The 27,991-nt window shown below is 44.4% G+C and overlaps 1 protein-coding gene across 1 annotated transcript; it reads right to left on the minus strand.

Annotated features, from left to right (window-relative positions):
- Nucleotides 1–1,644: 1,644 nt before the first annotated feature.
- On the minus strand, nt 1,645–27,991 carry LOC138259918 (potassium channel subfamily K member 1-like). Its single transcript, XM_069207901.1, has 3 exons — nt 27,349–27,991; nt 6,689–7,084; nt 1,645–5,196 (listed from the first exon to the last, which is right to left on the minus strand). Exons 1-3 carry the CDS (start codon nt 27,677–27,679, stop codon nt 4,916–4,918), a joined length of 1,008 nt encoding a protein of 335 aa, XP_069064002.1. The 5' UTR covers nt 27,680–27,991; the 3' UTR covers nt 1,645–4,915.

The following is a 27,991-nucleotide window of genomic DNA, read 5'->3' on the forward strand; positions in this document are numbered from 1 at the left end:
AATTAGATAATACAGAAACCTTCTCATACCTAGGACTTATGTTTGATAATAAAGGTACCTGGTCGCAAGCCATTAGTTCTAGGAAACTACTTTTTACTAAGACGATTATGGCTGTTAAATAAGTTTCCAAAAACGTTGGTAGGGCAAACCCAAAAGATATGATGACAATTTACAACGCAAAATGTGTATCTGTTGCACTGTATGGGGAAGGCTTATGGGGACATAGGAAACGTAATGCTCTGCAGATAGCAGAAAATTATTTCTTAAAGTCTATTTTAAGTATACCAAATTCTACACCAACCTTGCCATGCCATTCAGAAATGGGGGCAACATACATTACAGATCTAATAAGTATACAACCAATCCTATTATGGCATAAAGTGTGGACCTCAGAATTTGCTACTTTGAATAGGACCATTATAGCAGATGCTCAATCATTAAGCCATTTGCTGCGAATCCTATGGCTGGTTTATATAAAGAATTTTTTTTACGGATATTGGTCAGCCTGAGTTTTACTTTAGACCAAGAAAAATGGAAACACTGTCCAAAAAAGATCTGAAAAAAAATTGTCTTACCCACCTGGCTGACCTGAGGTGGGTTACTGAGTGATGGAAATCTAGCGTGAGGAGGAATCTTCTGTTACAATTATCAGATAGCATGGAACCATATTAAAAATATGTATTGAACTCGAAGCATCTACTTGTACTCACACGCTTACGATTAGAGATATTTCACCCACTCGTCAGTTTTCCACGTATTAACGACTGGAGCCCAGTTGTGGAGAAATGTCCTTGTGATTCAGTCTCAGAACAAAATACAATGCATATAGTTTTATTTTGCTCATTGTATTCCGATCTAAGGAAAAGGTTTGTGATTCCACTCTTAAAACCACTGCAATTTAAACAGTGTCGCCCTGCCTTTCTCTATTTGCTGATTCTTCCATCAGTTTGTGTGCGGTCATGAAAATGAGATCCTATTTTTAGGCATTACTGAGGAAGTTTTACATGAAAAACAATTTTAGTCAGGAAAGTCGTCTTTTAAACTGTTGTTCTTATTGTTCTTATCTTGTTCTATTTCTTTTAGAAATAACTGATTCATAATCTTTGCAGCAAATTGCTGCATGTCTTGTCTTATTTAGTCTATTTATTCAAGTGGTGGTTGATTGGTGATATTTGTATATTTTATCTGCTTTTATGGTTGTGATAAACAATCAAATAAACTATATTGAACTGAATTGAATATGGAGTTAAGTTTGCGCCGGGTTTGCGTAAACAAAATGACGCAAATCTGGCGTAAAAACAGAGTATAAACATGCCCCATTGTTTGTTTTGCTTGGACTCCTCCTTCCCTTCAACCACAAGTTCAAATTGTATGTCACTGAAAGGAGGAGGTAAGAAACGCTTTTGGCGTCTCGCCACATTTGAACAAACAGCTTTGATTTATTGTAGCCCGATTATGGTAATCACTATTCAGTCAAACACAACAGTTCAGGAGTTCTTTAACTGTTCCCCGAGGACCCCTGTGGGTCCTCAAGGCCTCCTTAGAGTGTCCGCAACTGTTTTACAAAAGTAACTAATACTAAAAATTAATAAATAAAAATGAATAAAGTATATAAGTATAAAGAAGCAACATTGAAAATTTGAAAACTTTTACTATATTTTATTGTGAATTACACAAGCTATTTCGAAATTTGCTCGTCCACCCTGTAATTTTTTCTTGTTTCCCATAACACTGCTCATCTCGAATTCCTTTAATTGAATCACCAAGGCTTGGTGCCAAAATAAAATCAACTGCAGTCAGCTTGCTTTATGGCGACACAACGACTCACTACAAAAGGATGCCAGATCAAAACACATGGGTTAAAAAAGCCTTGCTGCAAGGATAAAAGTAGCGCCTAAATGGTAATATGTAACTTTGCCAGGATTGCTGAACATCCTGGCACTTAAGCGGCCTTCAGCCTATTTGGATACCTAATAGTTAGAGAGGTATAACTTTTCTGGGAGGAGCCGGTGAGTTTTCCGGCAATCAGGGCTGCAGGATGAACTTGGCACAGATCAGCTTTTTCACACAGAAGAGAACGGCAACTGTTTTACAGGTTTTCCACCAGTGAAGCACTGTGATTCTGTGAATCAAATTGTAGCGATAAAATGCTACAAACATGCTTTGAGAATGAAAAATGTGTTTTTAATCTCAATCCAGGAGTGGTCAAATGCTTCATGGGCACCACCATGCTTTGCTTGTGCCAATGTTTGTTTTTTTTACCTGTAAGTGCTCTGAGGTTATTAGAAGAGTCTCATGAAAGGTCCTTTTGTTTTAGTTTTTACTGGAAGATAAAGCATATTCAATTGAGGTTTCGGAAATGGCTCCAATTCAGAATCCAATATTTCTTGACGTCTATTAAAACGCACAATGGACACAACTCTATGCCTTCGAATGGTCTTATTTTATAGCTGCAGTGACTCAATAATTTTTGCTTCTGGAACAAAGAAAAAACAACAACAAAATTGCCCTTTTTCAGTGGCGTAACCCAAAACGGTGAGGTTCCCCTCCAGAATATGAATCATGGCCTGGTGAATCTCCAAAATCGCACACAAATCAAAGCTGAATATAGGGCCCTCTTAAGGGTTTGGGTTCCCTGACTGTTTGGACCCTCACTGCCCTGCAGGGGCTGCAGGTACCTGCGTTACGCCCCTGTCCGCTTTTGACATTATTGTCTAAGACCCCTATGTCAGGATGGATGCTGCGGGATGGAGTTTTACCAGATCCATGAATTCCTCCAGGCTGTTTCCCTAAGTAAATATTGCCATCTTTCACCTTCCTAAGTGGATCTTGAGAACTTTGTGGGATGGTTGAGTTTATCACACCAATAATTCCCAGGTGCAATAAACTTCGAATTCGGATTCCCAAGCAAACAGTGGCTTGTGAAGGTATGTAGGCCTTCATAATTTCTTCTTGGCGAAAAGCCAACTCTGTCAGTCGCCTCATGCTGTTCTACCCAGAGGATTCCAGTTTTTCTGTGGTGTGTTCGGTTTGGACAGCTCTATGTACCTCTGCTCCCATTTCAGTATACTCTCCTTTTACATTAGGTCCTCCATTGTCTTGGCATGTTTGGTCCTATCGGATTGGATGCAGCTTTCTCTCACCTGCCTACAGCTACAGCTGGTTTTCAGGCTGAAACTTCCTGGAATTATGAGCCGTGGTCCGCCCATCTCTATGCAGCCATTTTCTGAAATCCTCCAAGTTGAAGATCTGTGACGTGGTTGTCCCATGAGTTTTCTGATCAAGAATTCGTAACTGATAATAGGTATCATTTTGGCAATTGATTAAAAAGACTACAGAAGCTTTAGTGTAAAAATAAATGCTTGTTTCTGATTAACTTACATGTGATCTCAAAGATAGTTGTTATTGTGAACTCAGTTAAGCTGGGTAATTACCCATACTGAGATTTTAAAAAATCTCTGTATACTAAACCAACTCTAGTGCCATGGATTGTTTCCAGGCCACCATCGCAGATGCTGTCCTCACAGGCCCCTTTGTTGTGTGCACACCTTTATCCTGAGCTGCAGAACTCCTGGTGAAGTGAATAGTGTTACAACACACCAAGTAGGGCAGCGGGTGTATGACTAACAGTATTTAGAGTGTGACAGACTTATTCCATTGGCCAAGACTTGTTTCTGTCCATAAGGCAAAGCCATGTCCCTGTTTCTGAGACTTCTCTACTCTATGAACCACTGCAGGGTGCTCAGTGTGTAAACAATGCCATGAAGACAAAGTCAAAAAGGTGTAGTAGCACTAGCCTTCAGAGTTGAAGCTGTTCACCCAACCATCCAACCAAGCACAAGATTTAATAAAAATGGCACTTCACATCGTGAAGCGCCACTCTTCTTGCGCCCCCCTGCACCAGTCTAACACCACCATGTGTGCTCCGTACTAAATACAGCACACTATGGCGGTATTAGGACAATAGCGTAAACATACTTATGCTAATGCGGCACTTTGGAGCAAAGTGCAAAGAGGCCCATTTATTTCAATGGGTGCGTCCGTTTTAACGCCTGCTTCCAGAATGCTTTAAAAATGATGCAAAAAATGGTGCAATGAAATCTTGTAGATTTAATTCTGCTTTTTTTGTGGGTCTCCTTGCGCCAGAACCCCCCCTTTGCATACATTATGCATGTAGACATGGCGCTGCGTTTGTAGCACCTAACACCACATTATCACCAGAAAATGATGCTAATGTGGCGTTAGATGGCACAAGGGCATCCTTAAATTTGGGCCCAAATTTCTTATGTTGCCTGGGTTGATACCCTAATTTCAAATGGCAAAGAACCACAAAACACTGTCCAAAATGTCCCTTACTAGACACATTCTTAGTACTGCTGAAGTCCAGAGGTCAGTTGTCAAGGGACATCTTTGCAGCACAGATCTGCATCGGCAGGTTACCTCTATTAAGGCACAAAAACAACTGCTATAATTGTGGAGCTACAAACATGCAAACAGTGCACCTTCTCCCTTTATTGATTTCTTACCCTCTTTTCCCTAGGACTTAGAATTCTGTTTGGGCACACTGTGCAGATATGCTCCTCTAGATAATATCTGGGCAAATGAAGTAACCTGCATAGCCTGTAAATGAAGACTTGCCCACCAGAAAATGGTATGAAAAACAACCAGTCTGTATTGAGTCTGGAGTCCACGGAGATGCTTTCTGGCTCACCTTCATATTGAAGTCAATATCCTGTGTGAAGCCAAGATCTCAGTGTTATCCTTCCTGGATTTGTTTCCCCCAACCAAGCTATCAGCAATAACAGCCCTTCAAAAACAAGTGTCTGTTGCACATGATGGAGAACTTATCCATCTCAAAGTTTAGTTTATATTGATTTGGATGACAATTAGTTTATCACAAGGTGTCTTTGACCCATTACTCTTGGGGGATGTCTACTGGTGTCCTTCCATTCTCAGCAAAGAGATCTTTACTCTGGTGTCCTTCTTTGGTGGCCCCGGAGATGACAGCCAATGGGGTAGAGTCAGGTGCCTCCATCTCCTGTGCCAGCTCGTCCTGGCTGAGTATCCCAAGGCGGTCATCCTCGCGCACCTGAGTGCGTTTAGGCTTGAAGAGCCGGAAAAAGTTGCGGATGTCCTGCAGGTTGAAGAATGTTTCAATGGCCAGTAGCATTGCAATCAAGCCTATGATGAGATAACCTGCAAGGGGAAAAGAGAGAAAGGACAGGGTGAGATATTGAGATATGGAGACCCAGCTGAGAAACTGTCTAAGAGTGAGGGATAAAAAGAAAGGCAAAGGATGAAATTGGAGATTAAATAACGACTCAGTGACAAATTTGGCGTACTCAGTTAACAATCACTGAAAGTTGTTAAATAATTGTGTGGCAATTATTGTGCTCTGGGATACCACAAGGCCTTTCTCATTATGTTTTCTTTGTATAACCAGCTGTTTTTTACCTGACGAATCACTAAAGTTGCTAAAACTGCACTAAGATACCCAGGGTTGGGTAAGTCATGTCAAAAGCTCTTTCCTCATTGAAAGCCCTTATAACTATAACCCAGATTAACACTGTGGCCAAAGGCACCAACTTCTTCTACACCTTCAAAAAAGTAAGAGGCATCTTTAATGACCAAATCAAAACAGCTGTCCATGCCCTAGTGATCTTTCTGTACTATTCTACACTAGCAGGACTTCCCCAATCATACATGGCCCCACTAAAAGTCATACCCTGTAGTCAAACTAGTGACTTCTTTGGGGAAATTTGACCTTTTTTCACCCATCCCACGCAAAGTACATTAGCTATGCCTTAGAGCTGGAATATGCTTCAAACTGTGCTGCCTCACTTATAAGTTCTTTCATACCAATAACTCATCGTAATCTCTCCATTCTTCTACCCATGCTAGGAGGTCAAAGGAACCTTTGATGTAGGAAGGACCTCAGAATTGACCCCCCAAGCCTAGAACAGATCCTACTCTGGAGCCCAACAGGTGCTTGCAATTCTCTGCCAACAAACTTCAGAACCCAAAATACTCTCCTCCCAATAGGGAAACACTAACAAATGTATCTATTAGGTTTTTCCCTGGTTGAGCCCTTTCGCCTGAACTGTCACTCAGAATCTAACATGGCAATATATATTGTCTTTTCTAGTGCATTTCTAAAAAAAAATCGATTTCCTTTTCTTACGGACGTGCACTGCTCTATCCAATCTTCACTTTCTATTCCTTCTTCCACTACTTGCTGTGAATCTATAGTTATTCTTCAGTCGTTATCTAGTTCTCGTTTATTGCTAACATGTTCAATGTATCGCCTCTTTGCTTTTTGTAAAGCACCTTAATGCCCACTGGTGCAAGTGCCTAATGGGTGTATACTATAAACAAACACTGCTGTAGTGCCACAGCTCTCTGTCTGGGACCAATATGTAATGCAAAGGTACTGGATGTTAATGTAGGGCTGCCGCCCCCAAGTGCAACAGCTTTTTGTTTGTTTGCATTTTTGATGGGCGCATGAGATTGTCAGGATTGCTTTCTAGTACTCATCGTTACTACCAGTAGCCAATCAACACGTTATGTCCTTATTACCACTTTAGAAGCATCTAATGCTTCACTCGTTCTCTGTGTCTCATATACTTCAGTGAAGTCTTGCTTATTGTTCACATAATGAGGGTTCTACACTGCAAGGGCAGGGACCTACATGTTATGGTGAACTTGTAGAACTCTCGTAGTTTTGGGCTGCCGGCCCTTCCAGGCACATAGTCACCCAAGCCAATGGTGCTGAGTGAGATGAAGCAGAAGTAGAGCGACTCCAGGAAGTTCCATCCATCTTCCATGGCCCAGAAGACGAATGCAGGGAGTATGATGAAGGAGAAGAACACCAAAAGGCCAAGGATCACAGCATGGACCACAGCCACAATGCCAAGCGGGTAGCCCCAGCGGGCATGGATGTAGTTGATTGGCCGGGTGTTTGTTAGCTTCATGAGGCCATTGACTGCACAAGTGAGAAGGAAAAGTGTGGCTGGTATTCCAAAGAAGGTGTATACGATGCAGAATATCTTGCCACCATTTGAGAGTGGCACAGTGTGCCCATAACCTAGAAAAAAACAATGAAGAAAGAGCTGAGTGCACTGCTGTTACTCACAAAGGATGTTCTGCATCAGGTGACACTAAAAGAACAGCAAACAAAGTATGGTGTGCAATGGGCAGCATGCAAAAAATGTCAGGCAAAAAGTGATATGCGAAGTGTGCCAAGCAAGAGCACCACAATGCGACATGTCTAAGCAAAATATCTAATTCAGAGCACACATTGAATTTGGGATATATCATTGTATAGTTATTCCAAAACACATAAAGACACAACAGAGTCCAGGGAAGATTTGTTTGCCCCGAATGGAGATGTGGTGAATTGTGAGTGAACGTTTCAGTGACCAAAAGCGAAGGTTCTTTTTGAAAAAGATAAATTCAGTGCACCTGAGACACCTGGTTGTTGTCCTGGCCCTTGGCGCACATGGACTGTTTTTCCCCACACAGGGCTGCTATGCTGTGCATGGCAGACCTGTGGAGGGAAAACACAGTGGACATGTAGGCCTGCCAACTCATACAGTGCCACCATATGACATGCAGTTTAATCCTTTTTCACAAAGCAACCCGGTTAATAAGTATGCAGTGAGTTGGAAACCTTTGCTCACAATAGGTTTCCAACAAAGGTTTGAATGCTCTGCACAGCTGGATTATATTTAACATCTCTGGGTGACTTCAGTCTTGCTGTGGGGAGGGAAGATGTGCCCCACTAGACAGTGCAAGAGGTCTAAAGTCTTATTCTCCATGGACCTGGCCCCTCTTCAAAGCCCTTCTCACCTCTCCCTCACTATCACACAGTGGAAAATCTAAGTTTCGCCCTAATAGGGTGGAGCTTCTGAGGTAATGACAGCTGACATATTTTACCAGCTGGCTTACAATAAAGATGGCAACTGAATTTTCACACTCCGAAACACAATAGTTCTCTTGACTCCAAGTGAATGGAGTTCGAACTGACACTTGGGCAGATGGGTATACGTCAAATTTTGGTGGAAGCCTCAATAGCACCAAAAATCAAAATAGATCCATTAGACTATATCAGTGATGATTTGCCCTGGCTCTATGTGCAGCTATACTAATATTCACGAAGTAGCCAGTGGGGAAACAGGTGGATTCTTGTGCTCAAGGCTCAGGAGCCCCCCGCCACTGTCAATATCTATGTCGTTCACTCTGAGAACATTCATCATTGACCCACCGCAGACACTGGTTATGCTGGCCAAGCCCTTGCTTTTGAATGATGCTGGGATTGAAAAGTCCTCTGCATGGTAATGGATATACATCCCCACTCTGAGCGCTCAATGTTACTGATGTCTAGATCCTTGATGCTGATTTTTTTTGTCACGGGCAAGTACAGATCATGCATCTGTGCTATGACACAGGCCTGTCTCACGGATTACTGTCTTGTTGAATTGGCAAGGGTGCCCAAAGCACTAGCCTCCTAGCGGTGAGCCACTACTGCTTTCACCAGGAGTTTAGTAGCATGAACACTGTGGTAGCACACACGGTGTAGTGATCAGTAGAAGTGAACTGGTCCTTTTTAACCTGTGTCACTGGAGTGATGCCTACACGCTCACTCATTTTAAAGTTCCACTGCTGTGTGCTTAACTAACCCTTGGCCTGCATCGGTTTGTGAGTAGTGCTGTGCAGCGCATGAGTGGTGTATCTGCACAGGGTGTATGTGTGCATGAGAAGGGTTCAATACAGGGTTAATGCAGTACTGAGCAGTGCATGCATGGTGAATGTATTTCCTGGGTGTATGTGTGCCTAGGAGTGGCACAATACATGTAGGATGTAGTGCTGTGTAGTGCATGTATGGTAAATGTATTTGCTGGAAGTATGTGTTCCTATGAGTGGTGCAGTACATTAAGGATACAGAACTGTGCACTGTGTGTAGGTTGTACACTTGTACCACACACAGGCACACATACACCCACTACAATTCATAGAGACCCTAGGTTCCATTTTGGGAGACCCAAGCCTCCACGGTGAAACATGGAAAGGAGGCAGAGAAATACCCCTGGCCAGATTTGTGAAATTATGCATTCTTGTAATGTGGGTGGGACACACACTGGGGGGGGAGGTGGGGGTCTTCCTCTGTAAGCTTCAAAGGGAGGTCTTTAATTCAGCTACAGGGAACAAGGAAGGGGCCTAGGCACATCTCGGGAAGGAGATGAGACTGATACGAGAATCATAAAAAGTAGGGCTGTGGCCCTGGGCTAATCATTTGATACACATTTCACTGTGGCTGACATCCAGGTGAGAACTGTAGTCATTTCCATGGCCTGTGATATGGGGCTATCAGCTTTGGAGTCCCTCCTGTGATAGACTCCTTTCAAGACAAAGAAGAGGGCTGAGGAATTGGCACTTTAAAGAAGCAGACCCATAACATAATCTTCAAAGACTCAGACTCTAATCACATTTGATTTCTGGAAATGGACTAGAAGACAGGAAGTTTGAGATCCACAAAAAATGTCATCTACCAAGCAGCCAGATGGACTGTGTGAGGAGAGGCGTATCTGCAAGTTTCCACTGTTGACCAGGACTTGAGGCCAAGTCCTGGTTGCTTCCCTGCTGGGTGAGGGACAGGGAAACCAAGACCACCTGCCCTAAAGCGTGAAGCACCAGCGCTTGCTTGCTTCCCATTACCAGTGTGCCCTGTGAGGAAGAGGTGAGTGTTGTAAGGAGGGCAGTCCAATAAGGCGCCCTGTCGAGTGGACTCCCTCTGCGAGGTGTGAGGAGATGGCCACTGCACCAATAGGGTCATTGCCTGTGTGCAGATTGAAGTTGGTGGGCCTCTTATGCCAAGGGAGGGCTGTTGTTAATTGAGACTTGTGCAACGCTGTGCCGATCAGAGCCAGTGCGTAGTGGGATACAGGTCATTGCCGTCCGTGTGCAGTAGTGAGCCACAACCCTGTATGCCAAGAGGGGCCATCTCCAAGGACTTTACTGTACTGATTGGGCCAGAGCCTTTTACTGTGAGGACAAGTGACCGCCATATGCCAGAAAGGGGTCACTGGGACCAGCAAGTTATGAACTGGTTGGATTTGACGCCAAGAGGAGTGAGGGTGCTGTGGATCCTAAGCACCTGCTTGTGATGAACGCTTCGCATCTGGAGCTACATGTCATCACCCTCCCCCCATCAAGGGAGGAACCAGAGACTTACCCTATAATGAGAAGCCATCGAGAATGTCTGGGTGCTGCAGAGGCACAACCATGAGTGAAGACTTGTTGACTGCTGAGTGCAACCCGCTTGAGGCAGCACGAGCTACCTCACCTGAATTGGTTGCTACTGCTCCAGTACCCGTGGAATGAGCGCGCCTAGGAACTCCAGTCAATCCTATCCTGTGGGGTGCGGATAAGACTGATTTGTAGCCTGCCAGGGACCCTTACTGCTAATTAGCGCAGTGACGGAGGAACACTATTGACTTTAAAAATTGAGTCATAGTGGACTCTTGAGACTCGGACTACTAGTGGGGATGTGGAATAATCACTATTGCTAATGTGAGGAGAAAGTGGGACAGGGAACCAACAAGAAAAGACTGGAGCCCAGACCTAGGTGGGGATTGTGGAGTTATTTGGGAATGTTCTATTTTTCCTTTGTATGGGTAACAGCAGAAATAAAACACCTATTTTTTCATAAAGGTGAGTATTCGGCTTGACAATAATTTATTGCTGCTGCACGCATTTTGATTTATGAGCCAATGTTCACCACGATGTTTCCACCCCAAGGGAGCCTTGGACTGTTGGGACCACGCTAACCATGAGAGTCAAGTGCTGAAGAGGTACTTAGCCCAGTTGCTCAGGATCCTTAGTAGGCAGGGGCCCCAGGACTCAACATCCATGGTTGGGCCTAGTAACCCCTGCTTGCCCTGTGGCCCGCTGGCGTTCTGACAGATTGTGACCGCTTATCTATTTGGACTGGGACTATTACTATATCCTTGTCTGTCAAAGGAAGCTTCAATATCCAGCTTTTTATTGCAAAAACCTAATAATTATAGTGGCAAGAGAATATTTATGGCTTCTGCTAGGGCTTTACTTAGCTTTCTAGACTTTTACATAATTTGAATCTTTATTTGGATTCGATCTAATTGACTGAATATCAAATATTGTTTCTTTGCTACTTATGATATTGCCTGTTTATTCTGCTTCTATGTCCACTGACAAGAGGTGATTTGCCGTCAGCCTTCTATTAATAAATACGGATAATGGTGCCTCCTAGGAGCCAATGTTCCCTTTTCGTGCTAGACAAACTCCGCCTCAGTTGGCAGAAGAAAAACTCTTAAACTTCCCTGAGGCCAACCAACCTTCCAGTTATTAAGAACGTCCAAGATCCCCACACACTGATGTTACAGCTGAGTTTTACCCACGACAAACTAAGATTCTTGAATTCGGCAAAAAAAAACATAATAAATCCCGTCAGTGCGATGATGTCGGGTGACTCAGCGGCGTAACGAAACTGGAAGGGCCCCCCTGCACGGAACATGCAACCCACCCCCGCCGGAGGCCAGGCGCAGTGCTGAGGAGGCCCCTGAAGCACGAAGCTCGAACCCTTCCACGCGGGGGCTGCGGGGGCTTTTGTTACACCTACGTCTTAAGTAAACTGAAAATGGCGCCACTGACGAAGTAACTTTATACTTGAACAGAAAACACTGGCCAATTCGCGACCTCTTACAGAATTAATTATACGTATATATTTTAGAATGATAAGCGCATATAGCATTTAGAATAAAAAGCGGTAGGCGTAGACATTGATTAAAATCATTCATGAACGAGTACACAAAAAGGAAATCTAATATGTTTCTTCGAACACTGCAGTTGTGCAAGTCACCCCGAGATATCTTATGGTCAGTCTATGAAGCTGCCCTGACAAGTGTCACTCATAAGGAGGGCAACTAAAGCAATTAGGCGCCTGTGTCAACATTCTCGCACGGAATATTAATATTACGCAATTCAGAGCTCAGCGAAGCTAAGCAACGTATATTTCTCACGTAACATGCAGGCTGAAGTCTACAGCTCATCTGAGAAACGCTGTATCAAGAGGCTCATAAAAAAGATGGTTTACACTTGTGAAGTTAGGTTGGACACCATTCCAGAGAAGTTGCTTTGTCTGGGAGGCCTGTCACATGGCTCTCCTATTTATTTACAAACTTGAGAGTATTGGTTGAGTGAGAAAATAAATATTCTGGAACACCACCATTGACGTGTTCACATTCCCAGCTGACACTCAGAGCTCCCAGGTTTCCAAATCCAATGCTTACACAGCTCATCCATTACAGGCCTTTACTTTGCATTCTAATTCCCCTTGACCAGATAATTCTCGCCTCAGTGCCTAATCTAATTCATGGGTCCCACTCTGCAACTCTGGGCAATAGCTTGCTTAATCTCCACAACGGCCCCAACAGCGCTTGGATGCCTGGCTTCACTCTGGGGGTGCTCAGGAGTGGGCGCCTCACAGGGAAAAGCCAGGAGGGGTTCCATAGCGGTATGAGTACAGCGCCTTGAGATCCTAACGGGTGAGTAGTGCGCTATACAAGTGCTAATTTACATTTTTACATTCTGGTACTTGTAGTCAGGTTTATACCATTATAAATTCAGGATACAAATGGCAAAATACAAAGAAAGTCCCTGAAAAAGGCGTACTTGAGAGCCCCGGACTCTGTGCATGGTTATGTGTATGTTTATTCTGAACTGGGTGTGAGTCAATCAGTCTCTTTTGTAGTCTATACACTCCATTTTTCACAAGGCCTCAAGTGCACAATGAGAATGAGCCAACAATTAGGTACTAGATGTGCAAAGTTACCTAGTTTGATGCTTGATTGACACCTTTGGCCAGTACTGCTGCATTAGCCAAGAGCACTTTGCATTCTGGGACTTAGATGTGGAACATTCAGATTCCATGGCTGGGCTTAAAAGGTCCCAGAATGCCATAGCACGAGCGAAAATGTAGGGCTCAGTGAAAAACTCACCTATGAGGTGTCCATTTGGCAGCAATTCGATAAAGAGTGACGAACACTTCTTACCAACTCTGCAACTCCAAGGATCTGCTCAGCTGTCCCTAAAAGTTCATGTCAGCTGGAGTGCTCCTTAGGTAGGAGCAAAGATCTGCCATTTTACCCTAAGGATGCAATGATTGGGCCTATGTACAGCTATCAGAAGCAAAAAGGCACCGTCACCCTAGTCTGTTGCCATAGCAATGTTTCCGTAGTGATAACATTGTAACAATGAAGTCAGTTTGTGGCATTCTATAAAGAATTGTGTTTAAAGCTTAAACTAGAGTTTTAAATAATGCAAAACAGAATAATTTCTGTAATGCATCCTGTTACATGGATGTCATGGTTTTGTCCAGTTGTGATAATTTGTCACTCATAGCGTCACAGGAAAGACATCGAAATGTCACACATAAGCACACTCAAACATAGAAACGTCACATATAAACACACTCAAAACTTGGCAACTATGATGAAGAGGGTTACCGATAAACAATTATGTTTTCACCTAAAACATGTTTATGACTCAGAGCTGGAACAACTGAATGGATGGAAAAAATGGTCCCTGGCCTTCTTTCAAGCAGTTAACCATTTCAGGCCTTAGAGCATGGGTACTCGCAAACATTTTCCCAGGGGCCAAAAAGTTTGGTCTGTGGTGTGCCTGGGGGCCGCATTGCTCCCAGGGCAGTGGCGGTCGGGTGGGGTGGCTGGGGGGGATTGGTGGCAAGGTAGGTGTAGAAGAAGCAAAAATATACATCTAGTGGCTGAAATACACAATAGGAAACCAGAAAACCTGGAATTAATCCCGGTTTACCCACTTTTCCAAATTGTGTGATCCGAGGCAATATTTTAATTTCTCTTTCTCTGCATTATCACACTTAAGGGGACCTCGAAATATATGATTCATGGTTTGTGCTGCACATAACCTGCTTCTATGTTTGATTTAATAAACTATAATTTGGTTCACGTATGATAGGAACCCAGGCCACCCATAAAGTGCACATACCAAGTGACTTGCCTCTTTAATTTACTATTGGTGGTGTTCTCAGGGTAAGTAGAAGAATTAATGTTTCCAAATGTATGTTTGAAAACTATCACTTTTAAATGAATACATCTCAATGCACTGATAAAATACATTGTAGTAAGGCGAAAAGGTTCTGCATGTTAACTACACGTTTTTAATTTTGAAGAGACTGTTAGTTTTACACTTATGCTGTAAGATGTCTTTAAAAATGAAGCCGCTTCTAAAGTTAGGTGCAGGAGTCCCTAGTTACTTCCTTTCTTTAACACAAACTAAGTTTGAACTAAATGATTTTGTGTCTATTTAATATTTTTATTGTTAGTGCGGTCGAGCAAACAGCTGCTCAGTGCTCCTGTTGCCTAAGGGGCCGCATGTAAAGGTCAGAGGGGCCGCATGAGGCCCGCGGGCCGTACTTTGAGTATCCGTGCCTTAGAGACTGGGTACGAGGGTCTTCGTCAGAACTCAGGTTCCTACTGGAACTGGTGTTTCTAGTGCATCTTGAGGATTCTTCGATAAGTGATGGATTGTGGGATCTTCCTATATCTTGGAAAGTGGCACCGGCTGCTGGAGACTGAACACAGTCACAGTAATTCAGTAGGCAAGGTCTGGTGCTGCTGGAGCCTATGAAACCAGCTGCTGCTGATTGCTCTGATGAAAGTGACCTGTAGGTACTAGAAATTACACTGTTGTTCTTCCTCTGGGAGGGAGCAGCAACCAGGCAATAACACATCTTTCACGAAGGCTTGGCACAGGTGCCTGAGCATGAAAGCAGAGCAGGCGGACACTCAGGCATGGAATGGATGATGGAGACCCAAAGCTACCTACGAAGGGGAAGTTGTGGGAAAACTGTGGACTGATGTTAATAGCCGCAGCCTTCCTACAACCCTCTACCTGGACCAACCACCTCAGCCCTTGGACATCATCTGGAGATGAAAGAAAAATAAGCTGTCACTCCTGAAATGAAGATGCTTCTCAACGACAACTGATTAGATGGCCTTCAGTGGCAGGAAGCTCACAAATGCAGCATGAAAAAACAAGCAATGAGATGGGTCTAGCGTTTGCTCGAGTTAGAGCTATCAGCGTTGTAAATTCCTAACTAAACTTTTCTTGCCACATAAATTGGAAACGAAAGCAAAATAGTTGACTAAGCAAGTCAGTTTTAAAGTGCCACGGCCGCCATGAGTGGGAGCGCGAAGGAGAGACATAAAAGGAAAAAAAGTTTGCTTGCAGTGAAACGTATCGGGAACCGTGCAATTATCCATGTAGCAGGGGTGATGTCCAAGGCGGTAACCAAACTGCCCCGAGGAGGGACAAATGTAAAGCATTTACAAATGATAACAAAGGATTTTTGAAAGGCAAGCCCACGAATGAGTGTAAGTGATGGGCGTGAGGTGGGCGTGGTTAAAAGCCCACATAGATACCAACACGTCGGAAAAGCAGCGCTTGCGCGCTGATATGCTCGACCTAATGAAGCTGTTTGCCAAGAAACAAACATACAGTACACTGATCTAGCCAGTAATTGTGTGAGCTCTCACTCAAATTCATTATATGTATTTGTTCTGGAAGGAACACAGCAGATATTTACATACTCTTACCCCAGCTCTGAGCAGCACTGGCAGGTAGCAAGTTAGTTGCTGCACCTGTTATTATGAATAGGAATTTTTGTTTTTATGTTTTTTTAAACATTTCTCTCTGCATTTATCCATAATTTTTTGCTCATATTATTAGTATTTACCTATATTTGTTTTGCGTTCTATTTAAAGATGAAGTTGCAAGTAAGGTATTTCCACATTTATAAATTCTCACTCATAATCAAATGCCTATTTGGTTTTAACACTGTAAGATGCCATACGTAATAAAATGATACACTCCTGTGAAAATAGTACTATCAAACTGATAATATTTAATAAAAAAGTATGTGAATGTCGTCCTGGCTGCCGGAACTGGCCGCAAGGAAAGACAGACAAAATAACAACTAGTTTCTAATTCTTAAACGTAAATACAGATAGGAGGCCCATTGTTTTCCTTCTGTTATAAAGTGTACAAATCAGTGGCAATGGAGAATTGGGAGCCGAGCCGTGGTTATGTACTTCAATTAGTAATTATTAGTTGAAGCACAAGAGACAGAGGAATATGTCTGGCATGTTGTAGAACAATCTCGACCAAGACCTATGACCACTGCCATTGCAGCCGCCATGCAATAACATACCGGTGTGCAGCTGGCTCTCCTAGTGAATGAAACCAGAAGGTGGGAGATCATACAATCTCATTGGGGGTGGTGGAAGCCAAGAAAACCCAGGAAGCACTATATAATGTGCAGCAGGTGCTGGTGGCGGATGTTGAAGGATGTTTGCTCCGTGGAAACCCTATAGCCAACCCCAGCAGCCTAGTGTCCCATGCAATCCAAGTGGCACAGGCTGGCCACCAAGGCATGATGAAAGTGAAGAGTTGACCTAGGCAAAAGGTATGATTCCCAATGCTAGGCGAACTGGTAGATATTACTGTCCAGAACTGCATCCCTTGCTAGGCCACTGGGATACCCCATCTACTGCCTTCCATTGCCACCAAGAAAGAGCCCCGGCACCCTTAGGTGCACACAGGCCTGGATTTTAGCAGTTTGCCAGATGCATATTCATGATGGTCATCATAGACTGCTATTCAAAATACCCTGAGACAGAGATGGTACGCACAACTTTAACCATTTCCCTACCACTCATGAGCTGCTAAGAGAGCTACGGATTAACAATAGCCCCTGTTCCAGGGGCAAGAGATAGCCAAATACTTGAAGTCCATGGACAATAAAACACTAAAATATGACACCCTAGTGGCCTCAAGCCAACCAAGAGGTTTACGAGAACTATGAATAAAGTGATCTGCATCACACACTACAATCACTAGCCACTAGAGGAGGCCATATACTCCTTTTTGCGAGAGTATCATCAGACTCCACACACTACCACCAGGCTAGCATCCAGCCAGGTTCATGGGGCAGGTAGGGATGATATTCCCTATTATCTTGTTTGGGTATTTACTGCCATGGATGACCAAGAAGTGCTTCACTACTCTGAAAGATCAACAATTGCTATAATTCTAGGCGGTTAGCACAACCACCTGACCTTCGAGTGTGATATGCGATGGTCAATGACCAATACCCAGGCAGTAAATTCATAATGTTTGTTAAGCCAGAGCTATGGCGGGTGTCCTGGCATCAGGCCACTTTGGTCATGACCGGAAAGAAGAAGCCACTCAGAATAATACATATTTCGAGAAGTTACAAGGTCGACATTCTATTAGAGCTATGACAGATTACAATGACGACAGAGAATTGGAAGGATACTTGATAGGTGACGAGTGGGTCCTTTCTTGAGATGAGCTTTCCCATTCAGAGTTTCGAGACTGAGGCTCAGGCTGTTTATAAGTTACTCTACTGCGGCTCTGCTGAAACCCTGAGTGATGAAGCCGCAACCACCCCCTTTTGAACCCAGGGGTTGGCAATCCTGCTACAATCTGATGGGCAACCATACGCATTCCAGTTACCTCAGAGCCTTCATAGTATATAACGTCAGGGATTATCGTGTAGAGGTTATTTCCAGATATGACTGAGTTATTTGTCTTGCTTTGCTGTGTTTTATTTGAATGTTTGCAAGCTGGGGAGGAATATAGCATTGTGCTACACCTTCAGAGTAAAGGGAGTGGGCCATTCTGAGAGGGATAATCCATGGTGTTCCCCATGGGTTCTGGGCGGCAGAAGTATTGCTCCGACAAGTCGTCTGAGGTGACTAAAAAGGCCCACATGGTGTCGGGCTGGGCAGTTATCCACAAACACAGGTGCCATGGTTTGCGTCCAGCTGCTCACACTGCAACCGCGCTTCACCTCTGCCCCACTTGACAGGTACCATCGCTAAGCCCTGCTGATGCCTGGAGGCCTCACCTCAGTTCTTTCTTGCCCAGGAATGAATCCGGCTCGAGGTGGTGAGGGGTGAATGACATCAGCTGTCTGGGCTGGCAGTTGGAAAATGCAGTCCCTAGGGAGAGTGGTTACATCAGTCGAGCACTGCAGCAAGGTGCTTCTTACTGCAGAAATGTCTACAGCACTGCGCGCAGTGTGCTGCTGCAGGGACTTGGTACAGGGAGCAGCAGACGTTGAGTCGAAGAGTGAGTGATGTTAGTAACCAGATTCTGCCCTGCCCCACTGGCAATTTATGGGGCGAGAAGCCATCCTACAGATACCTGACATCAAGGCTGATTCTTATAAGGGGCAGAGGGGAGATGTCTAGTAATTAAAGATGCTGGCCATCCTCAAATTCAGGAGTACTGTGCAGCCCCAAAGCTAAATAAAATGTATCAGATGAGTGAGGAATTGTTATTGGACTCACTGTCTGTGCATCTTAAAAAACTTAAGGACATGCTAAGAACAATTAGTTAGAGTAGATCGGCATGATTTGTTGCCATATAATGAGGTAATTTCATCAGGGCAAAGGAGGACAATTGCAAAGAATCTGTCTCCCACAAACCTTGCACCTTAAGCCTAAGGGTGCAAAGCAATTCAGGTCAGCCGGAAGACTTGGAATTAGTGCAAAGACCGGTAGCAGGCCCTGTGAAGCCCACTGGAGACCCTCTTGAGAGACAAAAAGCAGCAAGAACGCTGATTTGGAGCATTGAGTTGTCAATAAAAACATTTCTTCAAACAGGGTTTCAGCAGCAATGAGGCAGTGAGGACAATTTAATTGTCCTATCAATGTTGATACTATGCACAGCCAAACAATGGCTCCACCCTGTATACATCATGTCTTACCCGTAGTGTAGAGATAAATGGCTGTGGCAGAAATAAGCCAGGTTTTATGTCCCACTGACACTATAGTAAAGCTTTATACAGACACAAGAGTTAAACTAATACTAGGTTATTCCATCAACTGATACTAGCTTCCAACACAGACCCCATGACATTTGGATGGATGTACTTAAGGGCATCTAGGTCCTTTTTCCAAATGTCCATTACTACCAGATTGAGTGCAACAAGACCCTTTCAGTGTCCTTCACCCACAGCCAACACAGCTTCAAGCAAGAACATTAAATGTATACAAATAGAAGGTTACAGAGGGTGCTTTTTGTCCTGCTATTTAACTTATTAACTAACTATTCCGAAAAAATGGTAAGATATTTAGTAGAGTGTGCTGTGTATTCCTGTAAAGCAGGCAGAGTTTCTTTGTAAATTTTGCAATACACTGATGATACTGTGATCTTGATCGCAACTGGGCTCAGCCTACAGATTGTTCTTAATGATGCCAAAATGTTATTCGTTAATATAGATAAGATTAAAATTAAGATGTATGGCTGCAAGATTCTAAAATCTGGAAAGTGGTCTTGAGTGGCAAGGTGAAAAGGTTTTAATTTAAGTTATAATTATCTGGAAATAACCTTAAACAGAAATTGGAGGGTGACAGATGAAATTCGGAGACCCACGGGGCCAGCAGGGGCTACCGGGCCTTAACCGTGGGGTTGAGGTTATTTGCCCCTCCTATATATAGGGCTTGTCCTACTGCGGCTCTGCAAACTGGTACAATTACAAACTTTTCTGCACTAGACTCTCAGGGTTCTGAGGTCGAGCACTCACAGGTTTTCGAAGAAGAATCGTGGCGGTGCTTGAGCTCGAAGCGCAATAATCAATCAACAGACCCAGTAAAGTAGATGTCAGCCCAGTTCTTGTCTTTGCAAGAAATAACGTACTTCAGTTACACAGTTTCACTCTGTAATACACACTATAATAATCGAAACAAATTAATGTCTCTGGACTCTAGGTTGACAGATGCTATGCCCACTTTGCTCTCTCGCCATCCCCACTATCACCAGGTTCTCTTCCCTAGTTCTGGGTCCTGCCACCAACTTCTCTAGGGTGAAACAGAAGTATCATGAATATAGTGCAGCCTGAGTTCAGTCGCCTCCAATTTCTAGATGCAATCAGTCTCACATGATGAGCCAGTCCTCTTGGGGTCGTTTTACGGCTGCCCAGTGTCTTAAGGTGCACCTGCACCCTCACTAGAACAGTGATGCACCTGATGAAATTTCTGGAGTTCCTTCAACCAGGGCACATGGCTGTGTTCGGCGTCACACCAGCTCATTTTTTTCTCTGCAGTTGCCTGTAGATCAGCAGCCCTGAGTTGTCACACTACCAACCAAATCAGTGGCAAGTGTATAGTCCCTTGTGGTTCCTTGGAGTCAGCAGATGTGGCTGGGGCCAGCTGGACCACACACATTGCCTTAAAAGGTCTTCAACACTTGAGTAGCTGCTGCCCCACACAAGCCCAATTGGGAATTCAGCAGATACAGCCCAACAGATTAATCAGATTAAGGAATTAGGCAGATGCAGCAACACACACGCCAATTAAGGGTTCAGGAGATGCAGCCCCACGCAGGCAGATCAGGAATTTGGCATATCCAGCCCCGTTTGGGCTATTCAGGAATTTGACAGATGCAGCTCCACATGGGCCGATTACCAATGTACCATCACAGGCCTGAGTGGCCTCAGCAATTCCTATTGTCAGAGAGTTGTGGTTGCAGCCTGAAACCAATGGGAGAATCTAGTAGGTCTTCTGACACCTTGGTGCTTCCAGTTTGACGTCCAGCAGTCTATTACCTCTGGGCACTGCTAGAGCCGAGCTGAACTTCGCTCCTTGCTGGATTGTTTTTGCTCCTGAATCGTAGGGTGGCTTCAACTGCCTCTCAGTAAGCAGGCAGACTTCTAGGTGCTTCAAAACAAGCACAGAGCTTCTCCGGAAGTGGATCAAGACTTTATGTGATGTCCCCTCACGTCTGGGAGACAGGCTGTCAGACAGACACCAGCCCTGGTTGCACAACAATCTTCTTGGTACTCTGTGGTCATAGAGGATTTGGAACTGGAACTAAGTGGGGTCGTTAGGATCCCACTTCAATACACAATAGGCAAACAGTAGATGTGGATCGATTATCTCAAACTGAACAACTGGTTTGAGGCGGTTTCTTTCAAGTGTTTTTCAAGCCTGTTCTACAGAAACAGCCCTTGTGTAGAGCTGGAGTCTCCAACCTTTTCAATCATGGAACCTACTTCTGAATAATGAAACCCATTGTGGGCTACAATTCAGGATACCAGATATTTACAGTCAAGCTCTCTGTCCAGGGAATATGTCACTTTATTATACAGGGGATACTACCATCCCAAAAGAGGGCATCAGTGTCATATAGTGACACTATAGTCAAAGGCTTCAGCCCTAAATGCATATTTTGTGGGTTTGAAAAAAATATCTTTCCAGCCCTTCACTCACAACTTTTTTCCAAGCGATAAGTGCTAAGATAATGGCTCCGTACATTATGGTCTTTTGGGCATTCCCTGTAAATTCTCAAATGGGCCGGTTTAACACATGCCACATTTACAGACTTTACACTGAAGTCAAGTGCTGCTGCATGGGGCAATTTTGGTTAAATTTGCTACAAAATAAAAGTGACATCTGATGGCACCTTGAACTGTCTAATCTAGCAATAGATGTGTATAATTTATGAAAATATCACAAAACCTAGTGCAAGAACAAGCCTTGAACATCTTGCCGTTAAAACAGACACAGGAAACGGCGTACAATACAACTTTGTTTTTAACAATGGGCCATCATAACCTTTTATACAAAAAAATACAATCGCTCTGATACAGGATGATGTTCATTTGGACTGCTACAGAAAGAAATAACGTTAATGTGTGTGTGCTCCTGAACGTTCACAGCTATTTAATCCTTTATAAGGTGCCCTGGATACTGCAGTATTGATGGAAACAAATGATTTTGGATGAATGTATTTTTTAACCAAGGGGAGGATTGTGAGAAAATTCCACCTTTTGTCGCTTTAGACTAATTTTTGGCTGAATTGTGTTATTGCTTTTTTCACATTACACATTGCGGCACTGCAGTATGACCCCTACACCATGTAAGAAATGGGCTATTCCACAAATGACATATTTACCTCTCCTGCAAAGCTATAGTATATAGGGTAGAATTTACACCCATGCCATGGAAAATTAATTGTCACCTATGGACTGCCGCGCTTATGTGCCATCCACTTTTGTGACAAGGAAAACATAGTTATAGGCCTACCAATACAGTCTGACAGCTGCAGTTTAAACCTACAGCCAGGTCTGTCAGTAAATTCCTTTTGATGCGGGGAAACCTTTTTAAATATTATTAAGCCACCCTTAAGCAGGCCTTACAGTGCACAAGGTAAATTGCCTAGTATTTAAAAGTAGGACCTGTAGAAATGTAATGTTACCATGTCACGCCTGTGACAAGCTTGAAAAGCTATTTTCACTGTACAAGGCTCAGACTGTCTATGTGGAAAACCAGAGTGACGATTAATATATTATAACTTTCATGTGTCCACCAAATTGAAGGGTCTAGAGCAGTGGTCTCCAAACTTTTTTATGCCGCACTACCCAGTTGAAAAATAAAAATCATTGCCCCCCTCAGAATTTTTCATAATTATTTTATAAAGATTGCAATGTTTAAGTATGTCTAGAGGTATTTAAACATTGCTGTTAAGTACTGTGACCTTTTTAAAAGTGCAATAACATTTCTTCTTAAAACAAAACACTGTTATCTGTGTAATGCTTCTTTTGGGCAGATCCTGGCACCCCCCCTGGGATCACTTCAGGACCCCCAGTGTGAAGACCACTGGCCTAGGGTCTACACCCTTTTTAGTAAGTTTACTAATGTTTATCTATTCACAAAATCTGAGCTTATGTTACACTTTTGGAGTAAATTCCCTTTGACTGGCACACAAGTGCCAGCTCCCTCCAAAGGCAAAATATTTGTGCTACCTTGGATACCCCATAGACTAGTGCATTCTGAGATAATTAGCAGTAAGGGAGACAAAGTATGCTGTAAAGGCTGGTAGGGTTGCCTCTGAACTTTTCCCCCATTGGTTAGAGAGTGTCCAGAAGTCACCCCAAACCACCAGCTACTGAACTGTTAACAAATGTACCTTACGACCAGCTCCTGAGCAGACTTTCTGGACTTTTTGAAGAACAGAAGAAGGACTCTGCCTACTGTCTGAGATCTGTGAGGCAACGTGAAGGGCTGGACATGCTCCCCCCTGTACCGAGAACTAAGGAATGGACTCCAAGGTTTCAGCTTATTTAATTACTTTTGTGGTTCACCCTAGAAAGGACTGTGTTTATTATTCTGAGTGGGGCTCTGACCCCCCTCAACTAATAACCAGGTGTTGTACACCTCACGAGCAGCACCACCTGTATGCTTGACTTTGCTGTACCTCCACTGGTTCATGCATCATCACTGCATCTCTGTCCTAAACAGCATCACCTGTATGCCCGACTTTCCTAATCATTCATTGATCAATGCATCATCACTGCATCCCTCACCTACACAGCATCACCTGAATGTCGCGCTATGTTATTCCACCATTGGTAAAGGCATCACTGCGTTCCTGTGCTAAGCACTATCACCTGAACGCCCGACTTTCCTATTTCCCTATTGATCCACGCATCACTGTATCCCTGCACAGTGGCATGACAAAACTTGAAGGGCACCCTGCTAAGTACCTTGAGGGGGGGGCCTCCCCCTGGACCCGGTCAGATGCCTGCCACCTGTGCACGGTGTACTGTGCTAATGGAGCCCCCTGGAGCATGCCCTCCCACACACATTGCAGGGGCTGTGTGGGCCTTTGTTATTCCACTGTCCCTGCAGCATTGCCTCAATGCCGAACTTTGCTTTGCCTGATTGGTGCATACATCCCCAGTGCATCCCTGTCCTAAGCATCATCACCTGAACGCTCGAATTTGCTATTCTTCCACTGACTCACGCGTCACTGCATCCATGTACTTAGCATTATCCGAATATCCTGCTTAATTTGTCCTCTCTTGGACAAGGCTTTGTTCTAGGACAGTCCTAAGAAACTTTGGGCCATATGTACGAACACATTTTCCCATAGACACAGAATGGGTAAAACCCTTTGCTACATCTGGCCCTTTGTCAGAACTGACTGATTCCTGTTCATTGCCTGGACCAGACATTCTTCTATCCCTGTCATAGGCAGCAGCTTCCGCATGTGCAGCAGGGTCTTTGCTGTTTGTCCACTTGTCCGGGCATCACTGGAGCTCTATGTTACCTTACATCACCTGGTGTTACTACCCGCCACTGTCCCCCACCCTCACACACACCTGTAAAGCCATCGCTGCATCCCTGCGTTATGCAGCATCATCCGAGTGTTCTGCTTTGCTGTTCCTCCCGGGGCCGTACACTCCAGCAGCATCTATGTAATGCCCTGTCTAGCTGCTCCTCCCAGTGTTCTGTGGCTTCTTAACTGCGTTTGCTCTGCCCCTATAATCTGCTCTGACGGCAAGGAAGATTGCGAGGGTTAGAGAAAATAATCTGCAGGGATGGGCTGCAGCTGAGTGACGTGATGAGGTCAAAGGTCGGGCCGCTCAGGCTGCCAGACAGCGAGTCGTTGCCGGGAGAACAAGTTTCCGCTTGAGCTGATCACCACACCCGGGCACCAGGCTCTTGTCTCTTCACCGCGGCACGTCATGGAACTGGTTTCTAAGTGGTCTGTGTATTGTTCGAGCCAGGAGTTATCATCACTAGGCTGGTATGGGAGTTCCCGGTGACTCCCCGCGCCTTCTTTCATTATTCGAAATTAAACAAATTACGACTGCCTGTGTGTTTTGTGCATGCTCTTATCATGTGCAGGAATTTCTCCCTTTTGCTGAAGTGCATGCCTCTGCGTCCTCCTCTCAATTATGAATGACCGCTTGAATGAGTGATAGCACTTGTAGCTCGATAATGCAGACTAGAACTAGGCGCTACATCCACATCATATACCGCCAGCGCTTTAAAACGCTGAAGTGATGGTATACACCACCTGATCCTTAGAGGCTTAAAACAATTATCATTTGCACTTTCAATCGCTGGAGTTATAACATTTAACACATTGGGTTTCATGGCGCTTTAAAGCTAACCGATTGGGCTTCCAGGCGTCTTAGCTCCATGACTAACCATTTTGGTATTTAGGCACCTTATCAGGTACGCCTTGAGACTATATACGTTGCATATGTAGCCATTACTACCGAGTATTTCCTTTGAAGGTTTTGTAATGATAGCAGTGTAGCTCCAAAAAGATCACCTGAGCTTTCCAGCTTTTCAGGTGCTACGTTGCAATATCTATCCCTCCTGTGTTCTAGATGCTGCAGCAATTACCACCAGGGCATTTATGACCAACAGAAGGGGCGTAACGCAGGCCCCTGCAGCCCCTATGGCACAGGTGGGCTCCCAACTTTTCAGGCCCCCCCAAACCTTTCATAGGGGCCCCATTGTGCCAAAAGGTCAATACATATTTCTAAGATATGGGAGACTCAGGGCTCCTCTTCACATTCTGCTAGGAGGCCCCATCCATTTAGTAACTCCACTGACCAAAAGGGAATGCCACTGAGGCCTCTAGGAGATGATGCCCTCGCAGTAACAACCTGGTTGTTTATGTTCTGTAGCCACTGAATCTGTCAGCTTCTTGGTGCTGTAATAACCAACACTGGAGATTTAAGGCACAAGAGAATTCTATCTGGGCTGCAGGCACTTTGGCAACAAAATAATAGAGGTTACCGCCTGGACATTAAAATGTAAATGTAATTTAAAAAATTGTACTTATACAGTGATTACTACCACTGATGGGGCATTGAAGCACTACCCGGGGGCCCAAGGTTAGTGGTCAGTCCATTAGCTCCTAGGGTTAGTTTTGCATGCTCATTTCATGCATTCACCCCATTTTCCTTGTGGTACATTATCGACACAGATGTGATCATTAGAAGGCGGTTATATGAGAAGCAAGTGCTTTCTGGAATGAATAGATATTGATATGGTTTCCAGGAAAGAGCAAAAGACATGAGATGTGCATTTAAAAAATATAAGAAATGGAAGTAAAGGTAAATTTTTCATGCAGGATTTTAAGAAATATAAGGAATATACCAGATTATTTTGCATGCAATATGTGGTGTAAACCTCATGAAAGTTTCAAAGTCTGCTCTAAAAGAAAGTAGCTTTCATAATCTTTCAATGGGCACTTTAAAAGGTGGAACAGACACTTCATGTACTGAAAAAAGAAGCTTGGTGTTTGTTGATACCCTTTTACACGTGACTGTCAAACAGTGCAACAGATAAGCACATCCCATTACCGGTAATTAGTAAATTCAGTGCATGTTTGTGACCCAATCAATACCAGGTTCAGAAGGTGCTGTCCTCTGTGCCCACCTGAAAAGCACCACCATACCCAGCAGAATAGATATGACTGAGGTCACTGTGATCCTCCAGCATCTCTTCCTGGCCTGCTCTGGCACAGAACAGTGGTTCCCAACCTGTGGTCCGGGGACACCTGTGGAGCCGTAAAGCCTCCTCAGGGGGTTCGCGACTGTTTAGAAAATTAAATAATATTAACAGATTAGGTCCCCAGCTTTCAATAAAGACTCAGTGGAGGGAGGGGGTCCCCGGATTCCAATAATGGTTTAGTGGGGGTTCCCCGGGTTCCATTAATGATAAAGTGGGGGTCCACAGAAGTCAAAAGGTTGGGAACCAGTGGCACAGAACATACCTATCACCAGATGAATCACTGTTTCATGTACAACGCAAAAATGCAACCATTCTTCTTGACAGTGGTGTTGTTTAATTACCACCTCGGCTTATATCGCTAAATAAGTTACGACCTGTATTTTCAAAGACGCTGGGGCTACAATAAATACCTCTTGAACTTTAGGCGCTATACCACCTGGGCTTTTACCACCTGGCAATAGGTGTACTGATGCCACAGCACCAAGTCTAGTAGGTGGTATTATAATGATAAGCTGGATTCTAATTCTGGAAAGAGACAGTAATTGCCACCCAGATTTGCATGCTATATATACATTACCACTATATAAATTACCACCAGGAATTTTAAGTGCTGTACCTAAAATCATTATCACTTCAGAGATTTTAGGTAGGAGCGGCATGCCTTGTGTCATAGATGGTAGGATGTGATCTTCAGAAAACATGTTGGAAGCCTCCCACCATTCCCACATGAAGTAACATAGGGACACGTGCAGAGGCGTTTCTATAAACAGTGCAGCAGGTGCGGGTGCACCGGGGCTTAGCCCAATGAAACAGTGTGCACACTTCAGTCAAATTATGGATGCTTTTTGCAACAGATGCCTTGGTGATTTGCTGGTTCATTACAAATCCATTTAAAGATAACGTGACTCTATCTTGCGCTTCGTACCTGTCGTGGTGAGCACGCTGGCCGCGAAAAAGAGGGCGGAAGTGAACTCCCAGTTCTCAATGTCCGAACTGTTACCAAGCACCGAGACGCCGTAATTATCAGCTATAATCGCCACATCCAGGAGCTTGTCCATTGAAGAAGGAGCTATGCAGGGGTTGTCCAGCAGGAACTGTTGGTATGCGTCTCCAACTGTCTGACGCAGGGCGCCCTCGTGCCGTGCCTCGATGCCCATGAAGACCAGGGCGCCGAGGGCCAGGAAGAGTAGGTAAATGACTAACAAGAGCCAGTAATTCCAGACGCGGGGCATCTTCGGTAGGTCGAGGGAGACCATGGCAGCGGCTAGCGCCTCCTGGCTGTCTTCTGGGAGCGGCTAGTCCGGGTCTAAGGTTGCTCGACACGACCAGGGCCTGGCGAAAGGCATGAATCTTCCGGTGCTTCGGCAACGAGTTTGTGATGGGCGCTGAGGACGCACACCCTGTGCAGGCAGGCGCGACGAGGGAGGCGAGGCACATCCCGGGTGAGGTAGGACGGGTAGGCGGCGCGATCAGCAGCGGCGAGGGAGGGAGGGCGGGTTGAATACCTGAGCTGGGCCAAGGTGCATTCCCGCGGAGGCCTGGCCCGTTGAATGCACAGCCCAGACAAT

This window comes from Pleurodeles waltl, chromosome 9, assembly GCF_031143425.1.
Source record: "Pleurodeles waltl isolate 20211129_DDA chromosome 9, aPleWal1.hap1.20221129, whole genome shotgun sequence".
NCBI classification, from domain to species: Eukaryota; Metazoa; Chordata; class Amphibia; order Caudata; family Salamandridae; genus Pleurodeles; species Pleurodeles waltl.